We start from the raw sequence: 23,787 nt of genomic DNA, 5'->3' as shown, positions 1-23,787 counted from the left end.
CCAAACAATTAGAAACAGACTTCTTGTGAGTGGCCTTAGGCCCTGATGTGTCCTTTAGTGGTCCTGTGCACACTACTCGGCATTGTGGAGTAGAAATGGCCTTTGCCAATGAATACCAGAATACTAACAGAGTGACAGTAACAATAAAAATAACTTTCCTTTCCAAATATTTTTGCCACTATGATTTCATCCCACACACCCATTCGCCTTGTTCTGTGTTTACTAGCTGACTGACTCGTGTTTGTGCTGAAAAACTATGGGAGTCAAATTAAAGTAATGAAACACACTCTCCTCTCTGTTGTCCCATTTATTATATTTCAATTAGGAAGTAAAATTGTTTTAAGTAATGTCCATTGAATTCACGTTCATTTAACCATGTTAAGTTTATCTGGAATAATTTCTTCAGCTCAGCCATCGTTACCAAAATTATTTTTAATTTGTAAATTTTAAGTTTAAATCTGATCTAAGCTAGGGGAATTTCTTATTGGGTCCAGAGGTAAAGTCATATACAATTATATGGAAAACATTTTAGCCACGATTGTAATCAAAACATACTGTAAAATGAGTATTTTTGTATTTATTAATTCAGAGCCAAAGTTAAGAAAATCAATATATAAATGACAAAGAAATGGCAACAGATGAGCTCAGAGGGCTCTGCTGAAGAACACAACACATTGCAATGCTTAAAAAGGAAATGCACAGCAGATTGAAAAGTAATTAAGTAATACTGCAATTAAAATCAGGCATTAAACATATAAACACAAAAGTTTACATTTAAATATTTCCTTGTGAAATTTCTTGTCTGAAATCATTGAGACTTTACATTCATTGGTATGTTTGTTTTTTTTTTACACAAAGAAATGTGAAAATAAAATGAAATCGATAATACACTAAAAGACTGCATAAAAATGAAACCATTAAGAACAAAAGACAAAAACACTCAGTGATAACAGAAATATGTGTTAAGGTATATCCCAAGTTTCTTTGAACCTTTAAAAACGTTACGCCAAATAAAGCCTTTAGTCAATTCTAACTTAAGCATTTTGTAGCTGTTAAAACACTTTGTGATGTACAGGTAACACTGATAATCTTCTCAGCTGTTTTCTGCCCTCTACCATCTAATCTCATGCTAACATGCTTCACAGCTTCACTGTTGTCAGGATTTTCAATGGTGATTTCACTCATTTGAATATATTTATCAGCTTCTTTCGTTTCTTCCCTGTCATCCCTCACACTCCTCCTCTGAGTTTGCACACTAACATCTTTATGTGCTGAATGTGTAACATCATGATTACTGGCTTCACCCATCACATCTTCTTTTATTGGTTCATTAAGAAACCTGCTAATGCTCCTCTGCTCATTCATCTGATTATCTTTAGGTATGATTTGTATTCTGTCACTGCCTGTTTGCTCGTCCTGAGATCCATTTAAGAGGTCATATCTTGTTAACAGCTTTCCTTCTCCTGTCGTTACTTTATCAGCTTCAACACTTACAAATTTAGAGCTGTAATCTTTTCCAACATTTGGTCTACCTCCCCCATATTCTCCTGTATCCTTTCTAGAGTCGTCTGATACTTCACCACCCTCACAGTCTGTGTGATTTTTATGGCGTGCTGTCAGGGACAACTGCTCCATCTCCTTGATCTCTTCACCAACAGCATCTGTGGGATGAATTTGAAATTTGTTATAAAAGCATTTAATGCACACCAACAAAACATTAATGGAAAGCATTATAAAAAGATTTGTCCTTACTTTTCTTCTTTCTGTAAAAAAGTAGATAAGCACTCTCAGATCTAAAGAAGAAAAGAAACTGATTTATTTTTCAACTAAATCAAAATGTGTAGCTCATGTATTCAATACAGTGGTTTGAAAAGTATGTTAAAGCTTTGTATATCTACAGACTGCGATATTTGCCCTTTGAAAATTAGCTCCAATTCAGTCAGATTAAATGGGGAGCAACTGTGAACAGCAATGCTTAAGTCTTGCCATAGATTCTCAATAATATTTAGGTCTGGACTTTGAGTGGGTAATTCTAATCCATGAACTTGCTTTGATCTAAACCAGTAAGGACTGAGGCCTCCTGGTGGGTTGCCAAGGTACTGCAGGTGGGCCTCAGCGATAACAGAAATTCAGTTTGAAATACTAATGTACTGATACATATTTATATAAATATATTTATATAAAAAAAAACTGAATTTAAACCGGGAGTATGGTTGCTTTATTATATTATTATTCTAACCTAAATTTTCTGCTCTTGATTTGAAGTTTGTGTCTCTGGATGACACATTGACCTTAACAACTGGCATATAACTCGGTACAGCCTGTGTTGTTTATGTTATTTAATACAATTTTTAGAAAATACATGTTTTGTTTTTTTGTATTTTGATTAGACTGAAGATTTAAGAGTGAGTGGGCCCCGAGGGATGTTCTGTTTTTTTTAAGTGGGCCTCAGCACTCTTGACTTTGGGAATGGCTGATCAAAACCATTCCTTTGTTTGCATCAGCAGAATGGTATGACATAGTAATGTGGTATAGTGCATTAAATTCAATGCCAGTGCATTCACCTGCATACATGAGATCTAATATATCTACAGTATGCACTTGTGCAAAATAAAGAAATATTTGCAAAAAAACACTATGTGGATATAAGAAAAAGACAAAATCTTACTTCTCAGTGTTGTCTACTTGGAACGGTTCATAATCAAGCTGTGATGGAAAAAGCAAAGAAACATATGATCGATCTCTTTCTCCTCCTCTGTAATACATAACTGCGCAACATGGCTGTTTTGTATAATGTTTCAGCAATAGTGAAGAAAGGACTAACAGTCTTACCTCTGTGACTCCAGCATCATCGAAATTATACCATCTGTCTCCGTGTTCCTCCTCGATCTTGATTCTTGCACTGTAAAGTCCACTTCTCAGATCACCAACATGATCCACAACTGCATACAGTTCATATGTCTGACTCTGATCACCAAAGAAATGACAGCCATGAAAAATAATGAGCAAAGAAAATTAAATGGATATTGTATAAATATTAAAATATACTGTTATACATACGTCTGGTATCTGCAGGGTGTAGGGAACCTCCACAGCACAGCTGATTTTGACGTATGACATGTCATGATAGCTGAACTCAAAGCGCTTCAGAAGCAGAGGCAAAACATCTGGATGATGCTTCATTCCATCTTTCTGAATGAAAAACATCAGAATATGTCATTGTGTTTTTTTTCATTATAACATTATGAAGTAATAATTCTACAATAACAAAATCAGCTAATGTGCATAAATCAGAAAGAACTTTTCTCTTTACTTACAGTAGTAGCATCAACTTTGTCATCACACTGGTCACAGTACATCTGATTTTCTCCACTTAATTCTGTCATTCTGAAAAACTCGTCAATGCCATCCACCTGGAAAATGCACACATTTCATTTTATTCCTTAATTCCCTCTGACATAAACCCGCTGACTAGTTTCACGGATGTAGGGTATTCAGAAATGTTTTCTCAAGAAGGAATGTGTCTAACACGAGACAATTAATTAACCCTTGAGTCTAACTTCCTTTTGAAGGAGATCTGAGAGAAAGCAGTAAACCCTCACTTTAGTAACAAACTACACAACCAGCACACAATTACTGGTGTCAGTAGGCATTCAGACTGCAGACTTCTGCATCAGCTGCAGCTGATTTATAAAAAATCTGTAGCTGATAACTCAAACCATTCCAGTTCCTTTGTGTTACTTAGAAAGAGACAGGGTTGGACTTTAGCACCCCTGTTATCATTGTGGCCTACACTGTTCTGAGTTGTGCTACTACTCTCCCCACCCCCACCTTCCCATGCATGTGGATTTAGGGCGGGAGGTGTGTTCTTAGATTTATGACACGGTCTAAGGAGCTTGGAAAGAAAAGCGTCTGGACTTCTTTAAGTTGCTTGAAGACGTTTCACCTCTCATCAGAGAAGCTTCTTCAGTTCTAGGGTCAACAGATACAGAGACTAGTGCTCCTGTAACTCAGACAAACTCACTGTGATGAACAACTGAATGTAAAATAGCAGCAATCCTAAAGAGAGCCTGATTGAAAATGCTGGTTTAAAGATTTATAACACATTAGTTTGCATCTGACTGTGCTTGGCCTCGTAGTTTAGATCAGCGGTTCTCAAAGTGTGGCAGAGTTCTGACAGGTACAAGTTACCTGGCAGATAAGTTTTGCGGACCTCATGTTTGACATCTGCGGCTGTCGACTTACACACGCAGCTGCAGCTTTTTGGCTACAGCCTACACACATCAACAACAACAACAGTTCATTCTGTTTTAAGCCGGCGAGGCATGATTGGGGATGCCGCTCAGGTGTGTCTGCCTTCCCCGCAACCACGCCGCAGACCACACCCCACCAAAGCTCTGCAGTCAAAAACAGGCTCACTACAGCCAATAAGAGTGAATAGTATAAACTCTCAATAAATTCTAAATTTTTCATCTGTGTTCACAAGTTTCTGGATTTCTTTTTCTTTATAAGACTAAGACTGAACTTTATTTTTGTTTGTCAATTTTCACATTCTGTCTAACTTGTTGCTTGTTTGAAGAAGTGGTGCAGATTAGTGAAGCAGTTTAGTGACAAAAGTTACAAATAGTTGTTTGAAATGAAAGTTGTTTGTTTAAAACAAGTTACTGAAGGATTCATTGTGAATTTATTAGAGTTTATTATCTAAATAAAGTTGCAGTTAGGCTTTTCTGTCATTGTTTTTATTAGACGGTGTGTGAAAACATTTCTTCAAAGTCAGAGAACCCCTGGTTTAGATCAAGGAACTGTGAAAGTAGTCCAGGCCCTTTGATCACATTATGGTTAATTTTTGGTGGGGATGTACCAAGTGTGGCAAGAAACAGGTTTGAATGTGATGATTCAAAACTGCTCATGTTTATACTGTCTTGATTTTAAATAGTTAAAGAATAGGTATACTTTCTAAATATATGTATCTTATTTTATTTAGAACTTTAGTTTTGGATATTCATCTTTAAGTGGGAGATATTTCTTTGTCTTTTGTTTTCTAGAAAAATATTTTTCTTTGTTAGTTTTTCTTAGTTTTTCTAAAGTATGGCCAACTAATCTGCACTGTAATTATGACTTTGAATAAGCCACTGCTGTGAAGTAAAGGGAATAAAAACTGGTGAAAAGCCACCGACACGCTCAGGCGCAAAAGTTAAACCAATTGAAAGTGTACAGTGGAGGGAATAATTACTGGGTGCCCTGCTGAATTACTCACTTTCAAAGAAATGAACAGTCTCAAATGGAGAGAGACAGAATATAAACCAAAAATCCAGAAAACAACTTTTATTTGCACTGTATAGAGCGAAATAAGAATGTAGTCTGCAAACCAGCCAAAATTCTGGCTCCCACAGATTGTAATCTGTGTGCTACATGGGTACACAGCCAATCAGTGAATTGCAGATACTCCTGGTCTCAGTATAAAGCTCACCTTTTCACAGAATCTGTTTGTTTCATTCCAACATCTCCACCACCATGGGTGAGACCAAAGATCTGTCAAAGGGACAAGACTGTAGATCTGCATAAGGTTGGAATGTGCTACCACACCATCAGCAAGAAGCTTGGTGAGAAGGTGACCACTGTTGGTGTAGTTTTTCAAAAATGGAAGAAACATAAAATGACCATCGGTCGCCTTCAGTGTGGAGCGCTTGCCTCATATGTTGAAGATGATCATGTGCCCAAAAGTACACGGGAGGAGCTTGTTAATGATATCAAGGCAGTTGTGATCACAGTCACCAAGAACACCATTGATGACACACTAATGGCATAATGGACTAAAGTCTTGCAGCACCCAAAAGCTCCCTCTGATCAAGAAGGAGCGAGTACAGGCCCATCTTTAGTTTGTCAGTGACCTCTAAATAATATAGAGAAGGTTTAGGATAAAGCGCTGTTGTCAAATCAGAACCAAAATCGAGCTCTACGGCATCAACTTGACCTGCCATGTTTGGAGGAAGAGGAATGCTGAGTATGGCCCAAAGAACATCGTGCCCTACAGTCCAGCACAAATGTGGAAACATTATGCTTTGGGCTGTTATTCTGCTAAGAGTACAGGATGACTCCTCCGTATTGTACCTTCGTCCCTCAGCCAGAACACTGAAGATGGATCCTGGATAATCTTCCAGTATGACAATGACTCAAAAATACAATCAAGGAAACAAAAAGAGGAGCTAATGAAAAAGAACATTAAAGTCATGGCGTGGCCTAGCCAGACCTCAGTCCTTAAAATCTGTGTAGGGAGCTGAAGCCTCAAAGTGCTAAGTGGCAGCCAAAAAACAAACAAACAAACAAACAAAAAAAACAGGATTATGAGAGTTCCTGTAAAGAAGAGTGGGCCAAAAATCCTCCTGAGACATGTGCAAGCCTGGTGACCAGCTACAAGACCCTAAAACTTTTATGTCATGTGTTTTTATGAATTTTTGGTTAACATGTTGTCTCTCCATGACACTACCACAAATATTAGAGACTGTTCATTTCTTTTTAAGAAAATTTTCAAATTCAGCAGGGTTTGAAATCTCCCCTACGGTATATATTGAAAACAGAAACATGCTCAGAGGTTTGAGGCTTGTCAGATCCTTACCACTCTGTATCCTTCACTTCCTTTTGTGTGAGTGCAGGAATCCACCAGTGCAAGAGGAAGATGCCAGAACGGTATATCTATGTCAGTCTCTGTCAGGCATTTACAACAGGTGGTCTTCTTTGCCAACATGCCATGGAAGATCTGAAAAACAAATGAACAAAAACCTGTTAACATCTATTATTTTTTTTCCATCCTGCTTATAGTTACCCTTTGATGAAGACTGTACCTGTGATGCCTGAGGACTGGTCAGTGTTAAAATCTTCTCAAAGTACTCTGCAGCATCATGCTGTTCATACACTGAGTGCAGAGATGTTCAACAAAACAAGTCAATTATAAAAATGTTTCTTTAACTATGAACTTTAATTATGGGTTATGAATGCAACACTTCAAATGCACAGGTGATTTATAGAATTCAAATGTTTTGTTGTCCAGTGTGTTAACATACTGTACCATTGTCAATGCCCAGCGTCTTTATTATTGCATCCGTCTTTGCAGTATGATTCTGTAAGTCTTCAAACAGTGCTTTAAGATGTTGGTCAATAAACTGAGAATTTTCATTGGTGTGCCTAAACAAAGACACTGCTGGTCATGAGTGATACAAAACTCAGTTTTAAACTGCTAATCTAGCTGACATGAATACATTATGGTGCATGACAAGTACAACGGACAACAACAAACCTCATCACAGCTTGTCTGAAGTCTTTGGTCATAAACAGCACCTGCAGCACACTGTTCAGATAGCATGTTGCTCCTTCTTTTGCCAAGCCATGGTACTTTACATCCGCTGCTGGGGAGAGATTGTTATGAAAGCATGCAAGTAGCAGAACTGCTTTCATACCATAAGCATGGATTATAAAACAGCACAGACAGCGAATAGTTGCACCCGTTCATGTTTTGCACAATTTACTGTTTTGTAGATTGAATTTTACGAGAAAAGCGTCAAAATCTTTGTTGATCAGTCCACATTCTAGTGAATAGGCTGCTTAGTATTACATTTTAAGACCCAGTTTGCTGCAAAAGAGGTTGAGGACACTAAACGCACTGCACCTACCTGCAAGGTTAAAGGTTCCGTCGAAAAACTGTCGACCCGTGTAATTCATTTTCAGTCACTTTAGAACCTCAGTCCCGTTTTACGCCGCCAGCGGCCACAAAGACACGGCTGGTTAACAGCAAAACAGTGGCAACGATTCCGCAAATACCTTTTCTACAAATACACTAATGCATGTGAGCATGCATTACGATTGCAACTTCGAGACACTCCCTGGGATTCTTCACGGACAAGAGGATTAAGCTGTTTTCACGTCCAGTTAAGTCGAAACTGTGGTAACAGTTTCTGTTTGACCTGTTCGTGCTGTATTCAGGGTGCACCGGAAAAAACAATTATTTCTATTAAAATAAGCGTCACATGACCGAACAATGTTATCCTCTCCAAAAGGTAGTGGGCACTGCACCCTTAAATGTGATATTTAAAATATGAACCCGTAGTTATTTAGTCAGAAATAAGAAACCTGTTAATATGTTACATGTGTACCGATTCTCAAAGGAAGGCGGGATAACTGAACTGAGCAAACAATGCATTCCTTTGGAATACGTCAGTCATCTATTTTTAATTCAGAAAGTGAAGCAATCACTGTTGGCACAGGGTGTTAGTTATTAGAGATGTAGAGCAGGTAAAACAATGACGTTATGTACTTGTTGTTCGGGTTACTACACAGTACACCAGTAAAAACAAATACTTTTATGCAATTTTCTTTTATGTCCATTTCTGGGAAACACTGCTGCTGTATGCTGAAATGTATATAGTGATATATAGTGTATAGTATATACGGTGGCCCCTAGAGACAAAGCACGTACAAACTCCAAAACACGTACAAACTCCAAAACACGTACAAACTCCAAAACACATGCAAATTCCAAAACACATGCAAACTAAAAAACACTTGCAAACTAAAAAACACATGCAAACTCCAAAACACGTACAAACTCCAAAACGCTTGCAAAATCCAAAACACTTGCAAACTAAAAAACACTTGCAAACTAAAAAACACATGCAAACTCCAAAACACGCACAAACTCCAAAACACGCACAAACTCCAAAACACGCGCAAACTCCAAAACACGCACAAACTCCAAAACACGCGCAAACTCCAAAACACTTGCAAACTCAAAAACACTTGCAAACTCAAAAACACGTGCAAATTCCAAAACACAACGGAAGTGCTCCAGGACGCTAGGGGCAGTGTTGAGCTTTTGTTACCTAGTAACTACACAAGCCAGGAAGTACCAATGACCGGATTTGGGGTTTGCAGCCTTAAAGGCCGCATTTTAAGGCCGATTACCTCACAGCGACAAGAGAAGGCTTTCCCAATTCAAAGGCTGCCCGAAATGCGGCCCTGAAAGTGTCCTTAATTTCCCTGAATTTTAAGGATGGGTCGGTGTAGCCTTCATGGCCCAACATATCCCAGACTTCATAGTGCGGTGGTGGTGTGGATAATTTTGCCGAAAAAAAACGGTGGAAGCGGAGCGGAGGAAGAGTAAACTTTCAGAAGTAAGTACTGAATATTATGTCACTTATTTATGCGGAAATATTTTTTTAATGAAGAACATTAAACCATTATTGTTGGCCACATGTCGGGAAAGTTGACATTAGCGATGTCTGTACTTTCAGAATTAACTTGGTTTTAAAGCCTTTACTTTAATAAATATATATATAGTCGACCTTAATCTTACAGAGATTGTGATGATTTTGTGGATAATTAAAGTCAGTCATATATCCACAAACACAAGCTGAAAGTCAGTGATGCTGCTCGGTTTGCAGTCCTGAATATCACGGCACAAGCAGGATCCACTGCACTGTTAATGTTAGCTATGTTATATTGCTGCCTCTGTTCGGTGGTGTCGAGCCAAACGGACTTTAACGTGTGTTTGAACGAGCTGACGGTTCACTCGTTAAGCTGAAAGAAAGATGCTTTAATCACAGCAGTCACACATGTGTCCACTGCACCATCTGGAACTCTTCTTGTTTCGTAATAACACAAACTAAATCCTCCTTCTTTTGTGCTGTTTTGTAGCAGGTATACACCTGAGACTGCCACCTGTCTGTCTGTCCTGCACTCTCTCTCTGTTTCTTTCTCTCTGATTGTGGAATAAAAGTATGAACATTCATTTATAAGTTACACTTGTGTTTGAATCCTGCAGCTTATCACACATTTGATTTCCATGTGTGACAACTGCAAGTGTCCAGAGTGAGGACAGACTGAGGGACCCACTGCTGCACATCATCTGTGAGGCTTTGCATCCCTGATGATCCACCGAACTCAACAGTGTGTGAGGAAGAGGAGGAGGAAGAGCCAGCAGCAGCTGACAGATGGAGAGAATAGACAGACTGTTCCCTGTTTGTGAAGGACTGCTAGGAAAGTTTAACATAACTGTCTGTGCTGAATCAGTCTTATTAGGTAATGTTCAAATAATGTGATCATGCCAGTGTTTTCAGTGTGGGAGAAAGTACTCAGGGCCTTCAAGTTACACACTATGAAAGGCAGCAACAAGTTTAACATTCAGAAACCTAAAGTATGTATCAGCAGCAGAATGGAGCTAAAAATAGATGTTTGTTTCAGTTCTATGAAGCTTTGAGTATTTTGGATTAGTAGCACTGCTGTGTTTGTTGCATCATTTTGCTGTAATTGTTTATATGCTTTATATATTCTGAGGTAAGTTGATCTATATTGTTACATCATATTCTATAAGGATGTTATGTGTTTGCATACTTTCTGCCCAGTTTGACCCATTTAGCAGAAGTCAGCCTGTTTAAGGCTCTGATATCTATTCTGTATGACTTAAAGCAGTTATGACATGGTCTGATTTTCTCACCCAATAAAGGAATATTTCATATATCAGTCTACTCTTCATTCTATCAGAAACAGTTATCACAGCTTGTACATTTTCTTTTTATAAATATATGTAAGCAATGAGCCAAATTTAGTAATGCCAACATACTGAAGTAACAACATTTGTCTCTTATATATGATACACCTATATATGCACTGTCAAAGATACTTGTCTTTGAGTGAAGATTTAAGGTGATAAGACATATAAATAACTGCAACTTGAATCTGTACTGAGGCTCAGTATTTGACACAGAGTTCATGTTCACTGCTGTAATAGCTAATAATGATTAATATAATAACTATAATATTGGCCATATTATATTTACATTACCAAAGTGATATGACTTTAGTCTCATGAACAACATTAGCTAATTCTTATTTACTAACTAATCTTGAAATAACTGTTCAGTACAGAAATGAAGCACAAAAATCATGTTTTACTGTCCTGTGATCTCAGCCTCAGATACTTATCAAATCACACAAAGCTCTTGTAGAAACAAACAAACAAATGAACAAAATATATTCTCCCTCATTTCTGTCAAACCAAGTTGTATGACACGTTTCCAGCGGTTAGTATCATGGTTGCTAGGCAACCTGGGAAGCGCGACAGAGACTAGACCGTCCCATACAGACAAACTTGCTGTTTATTTTGCAAATAGAGCTCAACACTGCCCCTAGCGTCCTGGAGCACTTCCGTTGTGTTTTGGAATTTGCATGTGTTTTTGAGTTTGCAAGTGTTTTTGAGTTTGTGCGTGTTTTGGAGTTTGTGCGTGTTTTGGAGTTTGCATGTGTTTTTTAGTTTGCAAGTGTTTTTTAGTTTGCATGTGTTTTTTAGTTTGCAAGTGTTTTTTAGTTTGCATGTGTTTTTGAGTTTGCAAGTGTTTTTGAGTTTGTGCGTGTTTTGGAGTTTGTGCGTGTTTTGGAGTTTGCATGTGTTTTTTAGTTTGCAAGTGTTTTTTAGTTTGCAAGTGTTTTGGATTTTGCAAGCGTTTTGGAGTTTGTACGTGTTTTGGAGTTTGCATGTGTTTTGGAGTTTGTGCGTGTTTTGGAGTTTGTGCGTGTTTTGGAGTTTGCATGTGTTTTTTAGTTTGCATGTGTTTTTTAGTTTGCAAGTGTTTTTTAGTTTGCATGTGTTTTTTAGTTTGCAAGTGTTTTTTAGTTTGCATGTGTTTTGGAATTTGCATGTGTTTTGGAGTTTGTACGTGTTTTGGAGTTTGTACGTGCTTTGTCTCTAGGGGCCACCGTAGTATATATAGTGATATATACTGGGGGACACTACTTTTTACATTTTAAGGTATCTTTTCTCTCATAGCCTGCTTCAACACTAATATTCCTACAGAATGTGTTTTATCCTCATCAGCACTCATCTGTTGTTGCATGTGTGTTTGTCAGTGAGTGCTGTGGAAGCTGAGACACTCATTCTGTGTTAAATGAAGAGACTAGAGTTGACGTTCAGCCGGCTTTGTTGACTTAGAAACCAAAAACACTGCCAAAATGATGAGCTCATGAGATTATAATTACCAGGAAATTCCACTGAACATGCAACGTTCAGTCAAAACAGCCACATTGATTCCAGCTGTGAGGGTGTTTACTTGATAAGATTCCCGATGAGATCATTCTTCTTTGCAGGCAGCATATGCCTTTCCTCTGTTTAATAACAATCTTTAAGAAAGTTTCATCAGCTGCATTGTCTTTCCACCACAATATCTGTCAGAAAGCAGAAAACGTAAACTTATTTAATGCATTTAATGTTAATTTGTCTTATTTCTTTCCTGAAGACCTCCATATATACTTACAGACAAGGATGCATTGAAGAGCGCAGTTTTATTTTATACAACAATAAAAGCTGATCTTTTTCAAACATGAGCATATTAATGGATTATTGTCACTTATTATAAACAGTCTATATACAAAGCAACTTGCAAACAGTGGCTGAAGTGCAAGCAGTGGCAGCTGAAGTCATCGGTGGAGAAGATCTCAGTCAAGGCTTCAGTCCTCCAGGAACCTTCATCACCATGTGGATCACAGACATGTGCTGGATTCCATATTCAGACAACTTTATCTCAGATCCATCCAACATCTTATCTGTGAATATCAGCCGCAGAGCTTCCTCTCCTGCACACACACACACACACACACACACACACACACACACACACACACACACACACACACACACACAGTCAATACCATTTTAATACATGCATTTTAATAGGCACATCCACAGAGATGTATTAGATTACTAGCCCACATTTAGAATAAGAATCAGAAAGGGTTTTATTGCCAGATGTTGTGAAGGTTTAAAACATTAGGAAATTGCTTCGGTACTTAGTGCAAAACATACTATAAAACAAACACTTAAATAAACATAAAAATGAAAAGTGCTGAGCAAATAGATATATACATAAATGCAGGTGATGATCAGCGCAAAAATGGAGCAGATGCAGAGAACACAGTAGAGAGTCATGTGTTTGTGTTGGGAACAGTCTTATGGTTATTGTTCACGAGTCCAACAGCAGAGGGGAAGAAACTGTTCTTATGGTGAGAGGTTCTACATTCAGATGGACCGGAGCCTCCTGCCTGAGGGGAGCAAGTCAAACAGACTGTGTCCAGGGTGAGAAGGGTCAGCAGTGATCCGAGCTCCATGCCCCAGTGTCCTGGAGGTATACAGCTCCTGCAGAGACCTACTCTGCAGGTCTATTAAGTAATGTACTTAAAGTTGGACTTGCTTGTTACTAGACTGAGTTTCCACATTATGTGCTTTATCTCCAAAGGTTGATCCAGTTCAGCTGGACGTAGCGTTTTCAGTGGAACAATGGGCTGGGAGGTCAGTTCCTTCATCATCAGTTCCTTCGAACTGACCTTCCAGCCCATTGTTCCTTCAGTGGGCTGGTTTCAGTCATTATGCAAATGCTCTGTTTATAAGACTGGGAAACCTGCAGTCAGCTGAGACTGAAGAAGTCACTTGGATGAGTGACAAAACGTTTCTCCCACTGAAAACACTTCGTTCAGATGAACAGAATCAACCTTTGGAGATTTACTTACCTGGATGATTGAGCATGCATCAAGACATATGTGCTTTATCCTTCTACTTCATCTCATTTACTCCCTTTACAATATTTTAAAGAAAAGTACCTAAAACTGCTGCTTGAATAGACCTAGCAGAGCCGGAGCAATATACTAATATAGTAATGTTAAAGAAAAAAGCTTGTCGTTGTGCATAATGCTGTCTACTTTCACTTTTGATTCTTCCGTTTACTAAAAGAAAAACAACATTTTAAATGCTACTGTGAGCGCCTTCGTCAGCCACGGGCTACGTGGTGTCACATGATGTAAGTAATGGAAGTCTTAATGTCTCAGTGTATTTACCTGCGGTCTCCGGAAGCCTCTGACTTATTTTTTTCCTTCAGCTGTTTCACTGTCATGCTCTGAAACTGCTCGTCAGTGTTGCACAGGTCAATCATCATCTTCTCACCCCGTAGTCCATGAACTACAACCTGGTAGATCTTTCCCATTATGTGCTGGTTTCTGTGCCCCTGGTTTTGCTCTTGCAGTGCCTGTTGCTGAAACTACACTCAACAAAAATATAAACGCAACACCTTTGTTACTGCTCCCATTCCCCATGGGATGGACGTAGAGACCTAAAATTCATTCCAGATACACAATATAACCATCCCTCCCAAACAGTGGTCACAAATCAGTCCAAATGTGTGGTAGTGGGCACATCTGCCATATTGAGATAATCCATCCCACCTCACAGGTGTGCCACATCAGGATGCTGATCTGACATCATGAGTAGTGCACAGGTGTACCTCAGACTGCCCACAACAAAAGGCCACCCTGGAATGTGCAGTTTTTTGCGCTATTGGGGGTCTGGGGACCCAGAACCGGTCAGTATCTGGTGTGACCACCATTTGCCTCATGCAGTGCAACACATCGTCGCATGGAGTCTATCAGATTGTCAATTGTGGCCTGTGGAATGTTGGTCCACTCCACTTCAATGGCTGTGCGAGGTTGTTGGATATTCATGGGAACTGGTACACGCTGTCGTATACGCCGGTCAAGCACATCCCGAACATGCTCAATGGGTGACATGTCCGGTGAGTATGCTGGCCATGCAAGAACTGGAACATTCTCAGCTGCCATCTGCCCTGAACAATGTGAACCATGATTCATCCGTGTTGTTCTGTACCGTTGTCGATGCCCAGCTTGTTTGTTATTTTATATGTGTATGTTGTATACTTCTGCAAGTCATCAAATAAGGCTTGCAAATCATGATCAAGGAATTCAGAGTGGGAATTTTGTTCGGAGTACCTACACAGGAAGTAAACATGAGTGATTAACAAATGCACCGTAAACTTCATATATGATAAATGCAGAATCATGCTTAAAGCTGGACAACAAACTTTTTCACAGCCTCTCTGAAGTCTTTGGTCATGAACAGAACCTGCAGCACACTGTTCAAGTAACATGTGGATCCTTGGTTTATAAGCCCATGATACCTGTTAGCTGATGGGAAGAGAGAATTCATACAAAGAAGAAGATATATATTTAAAACATGAGCCTGGATCATAAAATACCCAAAGAGAAATAAACCAAAAACAGTCAAACCCATTTATATTTTATTTATTTATTGATAATTTATTCTATAATGATTATATTTTAATTTCTACATATAGGAGTTTAACTGGGTATTTTTTATTTCGTTTTTCTTTTGTCGATATTACGCTAAAATATCTAATTTGCCACTTCTAGTCAAGTCTAGTTGTTTGATGTGATCGGCTGATTGGGAAAGCACGTGCCGATTTATATTGTGTTCCAAACTTTACAGTGCGAGAGAAAAAAGAGAGCCAATAAAGAACTACCAGTAAACCTCCGAAATAAATTACGTTGACCCATAGATCCAACACGTTCTCACTCCCAACTCGTCAAACGTGTGACGCATGGTCAGGCTCCCTCTGCTTCACTTATGGACGCGCAGGGTACCCCCCTCGCGTCGGGAATTGACGTGAAGGGTCCTCCGATTGAAGAGATTGCCGCGGAAGTGCCTGTTGTCGGTATATTTAGACATTTTCCAAATCACATTGTAGTGACGTATACAGAACACAATAAATTATATAATGTAAACAACTACCTGAAAAACAGGTAGAACGATACTTTTGTATCGTTTATTGCATTTACGGAGGGAGTGATGTATGCTGGGTAATGGCACAGCTAGCTACTGGGTGACTTTATTCACCCGCTTCGGCTGTTATCAGTCCATACAATGGGCGTTATTAGCACAAATCAGTCCCATAGATATGGGCCATCTCCTGCTAGATTGTTCAGAAGGTTGTTCTCATCCATCCAGATGGAGGATCACTAACAGGAGCGTGGAAGACTCCAGAATCCACTCTGGCTGGAATCCGGTGGATATGCAGTGTGTACAGGTAAGACCATTTAAACGGACAGCATTTATAGAATGACTATTAAAAGTCAGCGAGTGTCAGTAATGTTAATGTGGTTATCTTAGTAATACACAGAGTGCTAATATAACAGCTTTAAGATGCATTTGTAGATATTATTACGTGTTTTACCGTCTTTATGGTGCTAGCTTAAAGTTACGGTGTAAACGTTAGCTTACATTGGAGTAAAGCTGTTACTGGTTAAACGATGTTAGCACAGAAATATTAGCTTCTGTCATGACTGATGAAGTTACTAGTTAATAAAGTTTCCAGTAAAGTGTTTAATCGCAGCCACAGACTGACAGCAAATATCTCGATTAGCTTCAGTGCATCTGTAATAAATATGTGCAAGTTTCAGTGCTTCGTTTAAACTGTATGATACTTATACTGACCCAGGGTCAGTGTAAAATACAATCCTAGCTGTGTGAACAAAGCCTGGCTCCTTTAATCCTGCATGACAAACCTCGGGATGCAGGTTATTATTACTCTTTCCTGCTGGCACACCTGTCACCAGGGCTGGACTGGGACAAAAAATCGGCCCGGGCATTTTGACTAGAGACCGGCCCACCAAAATGTGACGTCATTCAGGGGTAAAACCGCAAAGGATTCTGGGAACTTGTGGCAAGAGGTACTAGCGCATGCAGGCTTTCAATTGAACTCAGTTACACAGCAATAAAAAGAAACACAAAAAATGGCAAGAAGCTGTTGTATTATTAACTGCAATAGCCGGTGTTGTGCCAAAAAGTGATTGTCTGCAAAAATCTGATTTCTTGTATTTAAATTGCTATAAGTAACTTGTTGGGCTATAATATGTGAAACATATGTCAAATGCATCCCTCATGGATGACATAAAGTCATCTCTCCATCTCCATCTCTCTCTCCTGCTCTTTTATTTCTCTCTCTTGCTCCATCTCTCTCTGCTGCTCTTCTGTCTCCTCTGTCACAGACTTCTCCACTTTTGATGATAAATCAGCCTGGTGCAACATGTAAGGATTGGCACAATTTGTTAAGATTTTGAGGAGTTTGAGAAACTAACCTTAAGCATAAAATAAAATTTACTATCAGTAACTTCATAGCACCCGCCCAGCAGTATATAAACTCCGTCATGCTAGCTAGTACGTAGTACCAGTTATTCTAAGCGACTGTAAAAAGTCAGCACAACGAAAACAAACTACAACTAAACTTGGTTTATATCTGACACAGATAGACAGCAGGTCATAACCAGCTATGCCTGTCACACCTGAGAGTCAGCTAGAAACTTACAGTGACGTGGACATCATGCAAAGACTGCCAGACTCTGTAATACTGCAAATGATCAGTGACTCATGTTAACACTAAACTTTAAACGGTACCTCTGTGTCTCTCTGTGTGTGCTGAACATTTAGGATTGAGTCAGGCTGCATCAGCTGAAGCTGTTATTTGTATATATCAGTATTTTTTATTCAGGTGTGGGGAAAATACGTAAGACTGCTGTGAAGCGATGTACCAGATTAATCCCTGGCCAAAGGTATCGTACTTACATCAGACTACTGATCCAGCCACATCAGCCTGTTGTGGGGTCTGTTTAAAGTTGACTAAAAGTGAACTGCAGGTTCCTGAGAGGTGGACTGTGAGCACAGAAACACATGTTCATACATACAGCTGCAGCAAACTTACATTAATTTTAAATAGATTTGTTACTCTGATGTCTGTCTCTGTGTTAGTCCTCTGACAGACTGGTGACCTGTCCAGGTGTGCTCTACCTATGACTAGCCTTTTTAATAGAAATTTTCTGTTATTCTCATTTAAAGTATTTAAGTGCTTATGCATATGCTTAGTTGTGACACTGTTATAGACTGTTCAGTGAAAGTTTCTAAAACTAGATGAACTTACTTCAGCGTCAGCAGTTTGAGAAAACAACTCCCTTTACAGGTGCTGATAAGGCCAAGGGCACAAAACAGCATAACCATTGATCCGTTAGGTTTCATAGCGAGACACGTGAAGTGTGGTAGGATCAGTTTGTAACTTTCTCCCTCTTCCGGGCGCGGGCGATCGTGGCTCAAGAGTTGGGAGTTCGCCTTGTAATCGGAAGGTTGCCGGTTCGAGCCCCGGCTTGGACAGTCTCGGTCGTTGTGTCCTTGGGCAAGACACTTCACCCGTTGCCTACTGGTGGTGGTCAGAGGGCCCGGTGGCGCCAGTGTCCGGCAGCCTCGCCTATGTCAGTGTGCCCCAGGGTGGCTGTGGCTACAATGTAGCTTGCCATCACCAGTGTGTGAATGTGTGTGTGAATGGGTGGATGACTGGATATGTAAAGCGCTTTGGGGTCCTTAGGGACTAGTAAAGCGCTACATAAATACAGGCCATTTACCATTTACCATCTTCCTTGGAATGCATAAAGGAGGAGGAGCACAACTTCTGTGGCAGCGCTGACATGACTGAACTGTGATGTTTGATGTGTGTTGGCGCAGTAATAAATAGCTTGATCACAGCTCTTTCTGTGTTGCAGACTTTATTTAAAAAATTCCACGACACCCCCCCCCCACCCTCCCACTGTGAACATGAATTGAATATTCAGAAGACATTTGTTTAAATAGTTCTACAAATCTGAGCTGTTAGTGTGTCCTTGGATTGTGTGGTAATAATATTAGAGCCTGCAATCTTTCTTACTGAAACTCTACTCTGAGTCATGTTACCTGAGATTAATTCTATGTTTACCTGTCAGCCTGGACGAATGTGCTGTGTGAAGGAAATTAAATTAAATCAGATCTGAACTGCGTACATTTAAGGAACCTGTTCATATTTAATTGAAATATGAACCAGTGATTTTTTTGATTGCTGATTCCAAGAGAGTCTTTGTGGAAATCCTGTTTGGCTTTTTGTTATTTTAATTCTCTTCTCTGTTTTCCAGAACAGTTCTCCACAGTCACTGTCCACATGGGTCAGTGGCACCAAGAAGCACTCTGCTAATGTGGGACTCTGACCAGCAACATCCAGCAAGACCCAGACAGCGTTTTCTATCTCCCAGCTGGAGTTTTTGTTTGTCTGTGACTGGAGAGTCAGATTTTTGTTGAGCTTCACACTTGCAAAGGTAAGTCAGTTTGCAGAGATCCCTCCCACCCTGGCTTTTAGATTTCTTATCTGAAAGAGTAATATTTCAGTGACTGCTGCTTATACCACAGGTTAATACTGGTCCCTGATAGGAGAATCATCAAATTTGGCAACAAAGAGCCTGGTGGATGTTTGTTTACAGTCTGATGATGGGACATCATGCTCTGCATCTTCAAAGTTTGCCTCCTCATTATTATTCATACCCAGTAATGTGAAGTATGCTCATATCTACTATAACTGAACCAACCTGGTGCTCTTCATTTATGGAGGCTGTTGAGTCTGAATGTTGGATGTTGTGTATCTCGTGTTCTCTGGGCTTTGTTGTCCTCAGTCTTTTCGCAGGATCAGAAAACAAAACCAGGAGGCGCGTAAATGTTTCTTCTCCATGATGTTTCTTCAAATGTTTCTTCTGGATGATGATAAGACTGTGACACGGGATGCCACCTTTGGTCTTGTGATGAAGCAAAGCTCAGGAAGAAGTGGGATTAAATGGTACCCACATGTGTGCTGCTAAGAAGGATGTACAGGGGCACCTGCAGCCAAATCCAAGCCTCAGGTTAGTTGTAGTTGCAGAATGCTATAGACTGAGACAGCTGAGGCATCAAATGTTTGATTAAATGGATGAAAAAGAGAAGTTTCTTCCCCATAATTATCACTTCTTAAAATCTGTAGCAACTTCAAGTCTGTCAGCGTGCTGAGCATGCTCAGAATGTGACAATATATTTTTGTTCAATATTTAATTTATTTCAGTTGCAATTGTTAAATGAAAAATAAAAATAAAAAATGTATTCTTATAATTTAACAAACTAATTCATCAAAAAAATATATATACATATATACATATATCTGTATTAGTTTTAATAAATTAATTTGACACCTGTATTGAAAATACCATATTGTATTCATACAGAATCAGTTTGGTATCATTGTTTGTCTGATTGTTGAAACTAAGAGCTGCTTTGATCTGTTTAGATCTAAAGTATCCAAAGTTGAGCTCTGATGTTTCTTCACCCCTGTGTGTGATATGTGATTCCTACATGCTGGCAGAGCAGAGCAGCAGTTTGTGCTCACAGGTGACGGTGTGGAGAGACGGTGGTGTTTCCTCAGAAGAACCAGCAGAGTCACAAAGGACACCAGTCCATCTCACCACCTTGACTTGCTGACTTATGTTCGTCTGCACTGCACAGAGGAAATCAACTGACCGAGGTTTGTCCAGTGACGTGTTATGAAATGTATATTTGTTTTATGCTTACAGATATGTTTTTCTTGACAGAGGCTCTGCAGAGGTTAGACAAAGAAAACATGTGCTTTACATTTTACTGTGATTTATTGAGATATGTGTTGCCTGATGTTCAGCAGGAATGGAGAAATAGAATCAAAGGGAGATGTTTTTGATGTTTTTGTAATGATGTAAGTAAATCTTCAATATTATTTATTTGCTTGGTTATATTAGGACTGTTTCTGAGTGAGGGAGAGAGGAGTCATCATCCAGGTAAAGTGACGTGGATCAGTGGATACACTTGTCTCCCCTTTAAAGGAGACGATCCAAGTCATCCTTAAATGTTAGTGCTTTCAAATACACAAACATTTTAAAGGACAGAAATGAACATCCAACTTTGACTGTAATACAAAATAAATCTTTGCATGTGTGTTTTCAAACTCTCAGATGGGCAGCATATCAGTCTTGGACTGTCTAACCTGCAGCACTGAATGACCACCACACATGAGCATGTTCCTGCAACATTCAGCATCTGATCCTTCATCTGTGTGCTTCTGCTTTTGGTAAGTAGAGTTACCCAACTCCAGTAACTCTAAACACATGCCATCCATTTCTAACAGCCTGGTTACTTCCTGTCAGTTACTTTAGAAACCATGTGGTCACCTGACCTAACACTGTTTCTTCTTCTTCCCCTTAATGTTCAAGTGTCACATGTCAAACAGCTGGAGAGGAAACTACACCAATGTACTGGGATGTTTCACCAACACGTGCCAGATGCTGTTCCTTCATGGTGACATCACCAGAGACAGCCCCACCCACCTCAGGACCTCGCCATTGATCATGATGATTATAATGATGACAGCGAGCGGAACTAAGACTGTAAAAATCCACGACCAGAATTTTTCTTTCTAATTATTAATGAATACTGAGAGCCTCTTTCTGTGTTTTGTCTGTTTTGGGGTTGTTTTTTTTACCTCATTTGTTACTAACAAAGTTCACAAACTCACACAGTTTACATTCTGCATGTTTCCATCTTTACCAGCCACACTCTAACTGCATTTAAGAAAACAATCCTTAGAAATCGTCGTTTTTCTCTTTTGTAATTGATGATAATTCAGTGAATATACACTGTAAAAAAATATTCCGTAGAAAAACAGAAAATGTCCTGGTAATTTTCTGCCAGTACATTTTCTGTTTTTTTACGGAGGTTTGACGGACCTTTCTGTAAATGATAAAACGGAAAATTCTGTAGATTTACAGTATACTCTCTGTACTATTTACGGACATTTCCTTCAGCTATAAAACAGAAAATTCCGTTTATTCACAGTATATTTTCTGTATCATTAACTGATATTTTCCGTTAATAGAAAAATTGAAATTTCTGTTTATATTACTATTTCCAAGCACTTCTTTTCACTGTAACTCATTAAATATAGTTCTTTATATCCTTAAACGTACATTTCTATGCAATTACAACCTAGTACACCATGTACTCAAAAATTCATAAATTAAAACTTAAATTAATTTGTGCTTCGTACACAACATTGGTACAATTAATGTTAAATATTCTTTTATTCTCCTTAACTCAAACACTATACTAAAATATAATGACAGCATCCATCTTGTCATAAAACTACTAAACAGCTGATACATGAACAAAATAACTCACAAGCTTTCAAATTTGAGCATTTTTATTTCCTTGAAATCAGGTTGCCCTCATGTAAATGTGTTTATTTACATTCATTCAAGTGGCTACCAAGTGTTTTCTTCAAACAGGACACCTGACAAACAAAAAATGTCATATTTAACGACATGTTCACATTTAATAATATCCAGAGTACCTTTGAGTTAGAATCACTGCCTTGTGGTAGTTTTGCCTCAGCCAAATGGTTAAGGTGTGGTTTACATCCATCTCTGTCCACTTATGATACAGTATACACATGTAGTCAGTTATAGCCAAACACCTTTGATTACTGAATTGCATTCACTTCATTAATGAAGTGAATGTAATTCACATTTGTGTGAACATTTGTCTGAGATTAACTCTTTGGGCTCTTTACCTTACAATATAACATACTTGAGTCAAAATTTGTTGACTGTTTAAGTGGTGCCACATGAATACAACTGAACAGATCTAAAGAAGATGTTCCTGAACTTTGGGTTTATTCGAACAGGACTGATGGATAACCACAGGACTTTTCCCCATATGATAACTACAACACATAATAAATTAAGACAGATTACTGTCCCAAACTTAAAGATAAAAGTGTATTTACGGGACTTGTTTTGTCAGTGAGGAGCAAAGTATAATTAGAAGTGCTTGTTCTGATGAAAAGTTAAACTGTAAACAGCAGCATAGTGAATAAGGATCTGTGTCCACGAATCCTCAGCAGTGACAACACTTAAACATCATAGTTCAAAATCCTTAATGCACACCTTTTTCTCCACGGTGTTCAAATTCTCTAAGCTGGTTAAGTAGAGGAAAAAGTCTGACATATTTCATGACCATTAAATGTTAGACAAGGCTCTGAAAACGAGGTTACAGTTACAAACAAAAACCTCTGCTTGTGCGCACAGACCCTAAATCACAACAAATAAGACAATAGTAAGACAAATTACTACAAAGTCTTGTTACCGCTCTTCATATAACAGTGTGACAAAGTCCTGAATGCAGCCTGCATGTTAGTACATCAAGGTCCATCTGAGCTTTAAGTAAAATACACTCAGCTTTTCCTTGGATTTTAAGAGTTGCTCAGTTCATACAGGAACTGCAGCAGTCGGAGTTAACGTGTCGCTGTGTTGCTCCTCCGTGTCAGCCATTGAAGAAAAAGGATTAGGGCTGTGCGATATGACGATATATATCAGATTACGATATAAAAATGTCTATCGTTTCATATTATACACTATTCTTTGTTTTGTGGTGTTGCAAAATAAACTGTTTACGGCAATATTTTTTTCATGGTTTTGATGGTCACTGTAGTTGCTATATTATTTCTTAAAGTTCTCTCCTTCTCTTATACTTACAATAACCACACTATGGACGGACAAGTGACTGTTTTTACGCGTACTTTCGTTACCAACAATGAGGATAAAACCATCGTGTGGCTCCGCCGTCCGCTTGTTTATTTTCCATATAAACCTTTCACAATAAAGCTCAAGTTTCTGTTGAGACTTTTCAAACTAAATGATATACATTATTCTCAAACATAAAATTTCAGAATATGCATCAAACAAATGACCTCAAATAAAAACATCAAGTAACTATAAATGGCGCTTACAGTCACCACGCAGATGAAGGCACAGAGAATACCAGCATGGCCAGCAAGGATGAGGCAGAACCAGAAGGACCAGTCAAAAGAAATCGAGGACCTTATTGTTAAATGAGGGGCTACCTCTGTAGCATGGACATGGTTTGGTTATGAAAAGTCTGACACGCCCCAGAAAACTGTACTATGCAAATTATGCCACAAACTGGTCCCCACCACCACTCGAACACGACAAACCTCTTTAACCACCTACACAAGAATCACATGA

The 23,787-nt window shown here is 38.9% G+C and overlaps 1 protein-coding gene and 2 long non-coding RNA genes across 6 annotated transcripts; 1 reads left to right on the top strand and 2 right to left on the bottom strand.

Moving 5' to 3' along the window:
- Positions 1 to 557: 557 nt before the first annotated feature.
- LOC101485076 (ubiquitin carboxyl-terminal hydrolase 12A) lies at positions 558 to 12,066 on the bottom strand. 4 transcript variants are annotated; one of them, XM_076881746.1, is made up of 11 exons: positions 12,025 to 12,066; positions 7,295 to 7,403; positions 7,067 to 7,182; positions 6,843 to 6,913; positions 6,617 to 6,757; positions 3,318 to 3,413; positions 3,061 to 3,192; positions 2,833 to 2,967; positions 2,669 to 2,706; positions 1,753 to 1,793; positions 558 to 1,661 (listed from the first exon to the last, which is right to left on the bottom strand). In XM_076881746.1, the coding sequence occupies exons 2-11, from the start codon at positions 7,324 to 7,326 to the stop codon at positions 1,030 to 1,032; spliced, it is 1,434 nt and encodes a 477-aa protein (XP_076737861.1). In that variant the 5' UTR covers positions 7,327 to 7,403; positions 12,025 to 12,066; the 3' UTR covers positions 558 to 1,029. The 4 variants fall into 4 exon arrangements, with proteins under 4 accessions (XP_076737861.1, XP_076737860.1, XP_014262786.1 ...); XM_076881745.1 differs by lacking the exon at positions 12,025 to 12,066 and adding an exon at positions 7,668 to 8,150 and having other exon boundaries at positions 7,295 to 7,442; XM_014407300.3 differs by lacking the exon at positions 12,025 to 12,066 and adding an exon at positions 7,668 to 8,149.
- A 183-nt stretch (positions 12,067 to 12,249) lies between these two features.
- Positions 12,250 to 14,060, bottom strand: LOC143416492 (uncharacterized). The gene is made up of 2 exons (XR_013096872.1): positions 13,873 to 14,060; positions 12,250 to 12,618 (listed from the first exon to the last, which is right to left on the bottom strand). It is a non-coding gene; the product is annotated as an uncharacterized LOC143416492 (long non-coding RNA).
- Positions 14,061 to 20,116: 6,056 nt separating this feature from the next.
- Positions 20,117 to 21,289, top strand: LOC112431050 (uncharacterized). The gene is made up of 4 exons (XR_003022314.2): positions 20,117 to 20,240; positions 20,488 to 20,596; positions 20,701 to 20,816; positions 20,959 to 21,289. It is a non-coding gene; the product is annotated as an uncharacterized LOC112431050 (long non-coding RNA).
- The last annotated feature ends 2,498 nt before the right edge of the window (positions 21,290 to 23,787 follow it).

Source organism: Maylandia zebra, linkage group LG3 (assembly GCF_041146795.1).
Source record: "Maylandia zebra isolate NMK-2024a linkage group LG3, Mzebra_GT3a, whole genome shotgun sequence".
Classification (NCBI taxonomy): domain Eukaryota; kingdom Metazoa; phylum Chordata; class Actinopteri; order Cichliformes; family Cichlidae; genus Maylandia; species Maylandia zebra.
Note: the sequence above shows the minus strand (reverse complement) of the source record. Positions and strands in the feature narration are given on the sequence as shown.

Coding starts and splice junctions, on each gene's coding strand:
- LOC101485076 (XM_076881745.1), bottom strand. CDS start 7,716: ATGAATTACACGGGTCGACAGTTTTTCGACGGAACCTTTAACCTTGCA. Junction 7,443..7,667: donor CGGAACCTTTAACCTTGCAG/GTAGGTGCAGTG, acceptor GTATGAAAGCAG/TTCTGCTACTTGCATGCTTT. Junction 6,914..7,066: donor GACGCTGGGCATTGACAATG/GTACAGTATGTT, acceptor CTCTGCACTCAG/TGTATGAACAGCATGATGCT.